Here is a 6,000-nt window from a genome sequence, read left to right as displayed (position 1 = left end):
TTGAGTACGGGTACTGGTTGCCAGGTACTGGGCATCTGTACCGTATGTTTCAAATGTGAAAGGTACCCATCCCTAGTTAGAGTATACCTGTAAGTCTCCTTGTCGTGTACTTGCAGTACAAAATAAAACTTGTGTACTAACTGGTAGTGTACTCAAAGTTTACTTCCCTTAAACTTGCTTCCTAAAACACTTATAGTTTACTTTATATAAACTAAAACCAGCCAATTTAGTCTAAAGAGTTGTTTAAAAAGTAAACTTGTGAGTAAACTACTAGTATATTGGTATTAGTGTACTTGCTGTAAAAAGTGCACTTGAGAAATATACTTGATCTTTTTATAAGTACACTTCATAAATGAACTTGAAGTATACTTCTTTTTTTGTAAGGAAGGCTCTGGTTGAACTCTAACAGCTGTAATCCTGTCAAAACTCAACAGAATTTGACCACTGCTCAGATTTGATGATGGTTTAAAGATGATATGGTCAGAAAGAGTGTTAGCTTTAAGTGCCAATCCTGATTAGCTAACTGAAAGTTAGCAAGTTGTTCATGCGCTTCTCAACTTATTCGCTGCCACTGACGTCTATAGATCCCAGTTCAATTACAACTGTTTACAACTGGATGTCAACTATATTTTTCAGCAGGGGGACGTAGGGTCTGATGGAGCTTGTCAATATCAGACTTTTAAACTACTGTGGGTGAGAGCGGTGCGCTCTTTGGACGAGAGCTCAGCATGGATATGAGGAGAAGATGTGAGATGACAGTGACATGGCAAAAGACTTTAAAAGTCAGAAAAGTTCAGGCAACTCACACTCGAGCTGAGGATGTGTCGCCGTACTTCAGAGATAAAGAGCAGCCTGATGGTTCAAGATGTTCTGAGAATGGCTGGCAGTCAATGAGTTAAGTACGGTGGGTCGAGAAATTAGAAGCTCAGTATGAAACGACTGTGATCAGGTAGTTTTCCAGCTACAGTAACCAGCCCTGAAAGAAGACTGTTTCGGGTTCCCTCGCACATGAGAACAGAGGGGTGAAAGCCAATCGATGTGGGCCTCAAGCAGGGACACTGCATGAAATATACACTCTCAAAATAGAGAAGAAACCAGAGTTAGCTGCTAACTAAATCCCCTCTGTGCTCCTCTCTGAAGAAGGTGGAAAGCTTGGAGGTGTATTTTTGAAAATGTTTTGAAGTTTAAAAATACACCAAGTAAAAATAAACCCAATATTCCCAAGAAATAAACTCCACTAACACTGGAAAAAAAAGGACCTAGAAATGTGTCTGGGCGATTAGCATAATGCACTCAGAGGTTGAACTTTGTCTTTGCAAACCCGTCCCTCGAGGTGGTGGCTCAGTGTTTGCCTTGCAGCTGCTGATATGTACGCCACACACTCGCTGCTCCTTTCCATGGAGAGTTTTTGTCAGAATTTGGTTTTAACACAATTCTGAATCTGTCCTGGAAACAAACGGGGAAGCTTTCAGGACACACACGAGCACCTCCTGCAGAGAGGAGAAACTTGTAAAGGCCTTTCCAAAAGAGGGGCAGAAGAGTGGATTCTAATGCACTTCAGTATCACTATTTACATATCGACTAATACTTCATTTTTTCCTAAATTAAATCACTGTTTTATTGCACTTTCTTTTGATCTCATTCGCTCAGTGCAAGGATATGAAGCGCTTTATTTTTTGGGTTGAATTTAAACCTCCCTCGTATGACCGTATGGCACGTGAAGCAGCAACTGAAGTCAGTATTCGAGTCGAAGAGGATGTCCTTGTTTCCGTTTGAGGAGGGCTTCATGCAAACCGTAGCAGGACGGATGGAAAAAGAGGTGGACGTGTTGGTAGCAGATTCTTTGCCGTAAAGCTGAGGAAAGGGCCGTAGTTGCAGACTTGCATTGGTTTAAAGCGCTTGAATTTGTAAGCTGGGTTAAGTTTGTTTCGGGTCTTCAAGCACAGAAGCTGGTCACCCCCCCACCCCCACCCTTTACTCAAACTGTCTCTGAAAAAAAAAAAAAGATTATGTGGAGGTCACCACTCCTTTCACCACTGGTTCTCTGTTCAGGTACGTCGCCCAGTACACCAGGTTGAAGGTTCCAAAGAGAACAGGAAACACTATCCGTGACATCTTGTCGATCTTGCTGACGCTGTTGTAGGTCTTCTTAGGGTCCACCATCTTGGTCTCAGAGGCCCGGAGTTGCACGGTCGTGGTGTTGGAGATGGTGGAGATGGAGATGTCCTTGGTGAGGTTGGGGGTGTAGTTCACCCCAGCTGAGCAGACGTTGTTGGGCTTCTTGGAGAGCACCATGGGGTCTCGTTTCTACAAGAGGAAGATTACAGTGAATCAGTTTCACTTTGTCTAAAGAAGATAGGGTTAAGAGTTAAGCTTGAAAAACAAGTTGTGAAAAAATTCACCTACAAAATTGTTTTCGGGTGCAGCTGCAGACAGCCTTCAGAGGGCGCTCTATAAACAGCTATCAATGTACTACTACTTTCAAAGTAATCTTGAAAAATCTCTCTTCTAGATATGTGCCTGATCCTTATCCACATGTTAAAATGAGATTATCAGCACCACTAAAAGTTATTTCAAAATGCTACTTCTTAGCTTCCTGATCAGGTTGATCTACAGCACATCTAGGTCTCTATGACAACATTACACTGGCTGATGAATTTTAGCAGTAAGAAGAGAGATCTGTATTTTTCTCTGCTGAAAACGATTTCTGTGATTAATTTTGTAGTGATGGTGGACACTGGAGCCTAACTGTCTGACAGAAAAAGGTCAGAAGAGCAGAAGAAAGAGAAACAGGAGGAAGATAAAGCACTAGCTAAAGGTTTTAACACAAGTTAAAAAGCAAAAAACAGTAGCTAAAGGCTGAAATCGGAGCTAAAGGCTGAAACCGGAGCTAAAGGCTTAACAGGAGCTAAAGGCTAAAAAACATGTAAAAAGGTAAACAGGAGCTAAAGGCTAAAAAAACATGTAAAGAGGTAAAGCACAGGCTAAAGGGTAAAACATGAGCGAAAAGGCTAATACCCTGGCTAAAGGCTAAAAAACATGTAAAGGCTAAAACATAAGCCCAAGGCTTTAAAAAACAAGCTTGCATGCAAAACACAAGCTAAGCCAAAGCTAAAGACTTAAACACATGCTAAAGGCTAAAATGCTAGCTAAAGGCCTAAAACAGAGGCTTAAGACCCAAACCACAAGCTAAAGGCTAAAACACAAGCCTAAGGCCTAAAACACAATTTAAAGGCTGAAGCACAGGCTAAATGCCTAAAACACAAGCTAAAAAACCTAAAACACAAGCTAAAGGGACTAAAACATGGGCTGACGGACTACACCAGGAGCTAAAGGCTAAAACACAAGCTATAGGATGAAACAGGAACTAAAGGGTAAAAAACATGTAAAGAGGTAAAGCACAGGCTAAAGGGTAAAACATGAGCGAAAAGGCTAATACCCTGGCTAAAGGCTAAAAAACATGTAAAGGCTAAAACATAAGCCCAAGGCTTTAAAAAACAAGCTTGCATGCAAAACACAAGCTAAGCCAAAGCTAAAGACTTTAACACATGCTAAAGGCTAAAATGCTAGCTAAAGGCCTAAAACAGAGGCTTAAGACCCAAACCACAAGCTAAAGGCTAAAACACAAGCCTAAGGCCTAAAACACAATTTAAAGGCTGAAGCACAGGCTAATTGCCTAAAACAAAAGCTAAAAAAACCTAAAACACAAGCTAAAGGACAAAAACACAAGCTAAAGGGACTAAAACATGGGCTGAAGGACTAAAACAGAAGCTAAAAACCTAAAACACAAGCAAAAAAACCTAAAACACAAGCTAAAGGGACTAAAACATGGACTGAAGGACTAAAACACAAGTTAAAGGGACTAAAACATGGGCTGAAGGACTAAAACACAAGCTAAAGGCTTTAACACCAGCTAAAGGACTAAAACACAAGCTAAAGGCTTAAACACCAACTAAAGGACTAAAACACAAGCTTACGGCTTAAATAGAAACAGAAATCACTTTCAGCAGAGGAAAAACACCCTCTCTACTTTTACTGCTACAACTTTGCTGGCTTGCGTGGTAATTCTGTCTGACCAAATTGGAAAGGTGAGGAACGGAATTCAGGAATAACCTTTTATTTTGCTAATTATCTCATTTGAAGTTTTGCATTATGGATCAGGGATATACCTAGAAGGTAGATTACTTAGAAAGCCCTGCTTGTGATACCACTGTAAAATAACAACGGTCAGACCTATTTCACTGAAACATCTGCACATTCTTTTCATGTATGGTGTAGTTACAAAAACCCTTCATTGTGTGTGTTTTTCTTTGAAACAAGCTGTACCTTTGGGTGCTGTGCTTCCAGAGCCTTCTTTCCATCCCAGGCCCAGCTCCTTTTGGTGAAGTAGTTCACTGTGGCAAACTCGATGAGGGCGGAGAAGACAAAAGCGTAACAGACGGCGATGAACCAATCCATGGCTGTAGCGTATGCTACTTTAGGGAGTGAGTTCCTGGCGCTGATACTGAGGGTCGTCATGGTCAGGACGGTGGTCACACCTGGGGATGAGAATATTTTCACAGCTCAGCTTTTGCTGTCAGCGACATGGGAGGAGTTTTACTGAGATACATAAAATGATGAAAAGAATAAATGAATATGCCGTCCTCACCAAAGACAGTGCGAGCTGGGACTGATTCCCTGTTTAGCCAAAATGACACCTGAGACAGGATGACGGTCATGAAGCAGGGCATATATGTCTGGATGACAAAATATCCAATCTTTCTCTTCAGGTAGAAGTGGGCCATCATCACTGTGTACTGTCCTGAGGGGGGGGCGGGAAGGAAACGGGTCATAAAGTTAGAGAGGAGGAATAAAAACACACTCAGGTAAACAACAGGAGCTTTAACTCCTCCTGCTAGCAGCAGCTTGTGAGTGCAGGAGCAGGTAGGGAACTAACAATCCAATGACCACTGTCCTCCACACAGTGGAGCACATACACAGCTCTCCTTCTTTCTCCCTCCCTGACTAAACACACACACACACACACGCACACACAGTAACACATGAGGCTTTCACTGGGAAAAATCGGATTTTTGAACCTCCCTAATCCCTGGTTACAATCTGCCATCAGTGAGAGAAGGAGAGGGAGTACTTGTGTGTGTGTGTGTGTGTGTGTGTGTGTGTATGTGTGTGTGTGTGTGTTGGTGGGGGTGAGAGCTTCCTGTCCCGGGATCCTTACAGAGATCTAAGCCACGCCCCACTCCCGCCTGCCAATCCCGGCTCTGACACGCACACATGCACCATCTGAAACACACATGAAGCATGGCTTCAAACTGCTGACAGCCACTGCACACGCACAGGCACACACACACACACACCTAAGGACACACTCCAAGCCACAGAGGGGAACGTTTAGTGGCGCTAACCTCTGGTGGGATGGAGGGGGGCTGACCGAGAGGACGTCTTTTATCTGGTTTTTCCTTTTGATACCTGACGGCTCTTTGTGGAATGATGATCAAACACTGTTTGTAGAACTGGCCGGCGCACAAAGGGGAGACAGACCGAGCAATGGGAAAGAAGTGACAGCTGCCTGAACATAGTTGATTTGTTGAGCGGGTTTTGCCTCCCCAAAGGCAAATGTACCACGCCGCCATGGCCGTGCCTGGATCAGGAGATCACCACTAATTTCAGCTGCGACCCCAACACCTGGGCCCTCTGACGCCCTCATGACTCCAGGCTGTCTGGCTCACAACTACCCCATCAACTGCTTCTGCTGTTGGAAACATCCAGGCTGCCAACCTGGGACACCCCAGGGTCTCTTTCGCCCTTGATGCATGGATCCCAACAGGACTGGGGGCGGAGGAATCAGGAGGAACATGCTCCTCTGGCGGGCTGTACTGCTTTTATCCCATGGATATCTTTTCTGCCACGTCCAAGGGGAAATACCTTTTATATCCGAGAACAATGCGGCCATGTTGGTCAACTGGTGAGTCCAAAAGTATTTGTCACCTTTCCTCCTCT

At 43.6% G+C, this 6,000-nt stretch overlaps 1 protein-coding gene across 1 annotated transcript in view; it reads right to left on the bottom strand.

The window, feature by feature from the left end:
* Window positions 1-599: 599 nt before the first annotated feature.
* Window positions 600-6,000, bottom strand: part of LOC141786023 (gamma-aminobutyric acid receptor subunit alpha-5-like) — a 30,635-nt gene continuing 25,234 nt past the window's right edge. The window contains exons 8-10 of the mRNA XM_074664717.1: window positions 4,649-4,801; window positions 4,327-4,538; window positions 600-2,307 (exon numbers count right to left, since the gene is read on the bottom strand). Coding sequence (XP_074520818.1) covers window positions 2,008-2,307; window positions 4,327-4,538; window positions 4,649-4,801 — 665 coding nt within the window. The 3' untranslated portion in view covers window positions 600-2,007. The remainder of the gene's footprint in view (window positions 2,308-4,326; window positions 4,539-4,648; window positions 4,802-6,000) is intronic.

The sequence above is a fragment of the Halichoeres trimaculatus genome, unplaced genomic scaffold (assembly GCF_033239565.1).
Source record: "Halichoeres trimaculatus isolate MK-OKI-2021-1 unplaced genomic scaffold, fHalTri1.1 fHalTri1_scaffold_24, whole genome shotgun sequence".
Lineage (NCBI taxonomy): Eukaryota > Metazoa > Chordata > Actinopteri > Labriformes > Labridae > Halichoeres > Halichoeres trimaculatus.
This window is presented reverse-complemented; position numbering and strand designations above follow the sequence as displayed.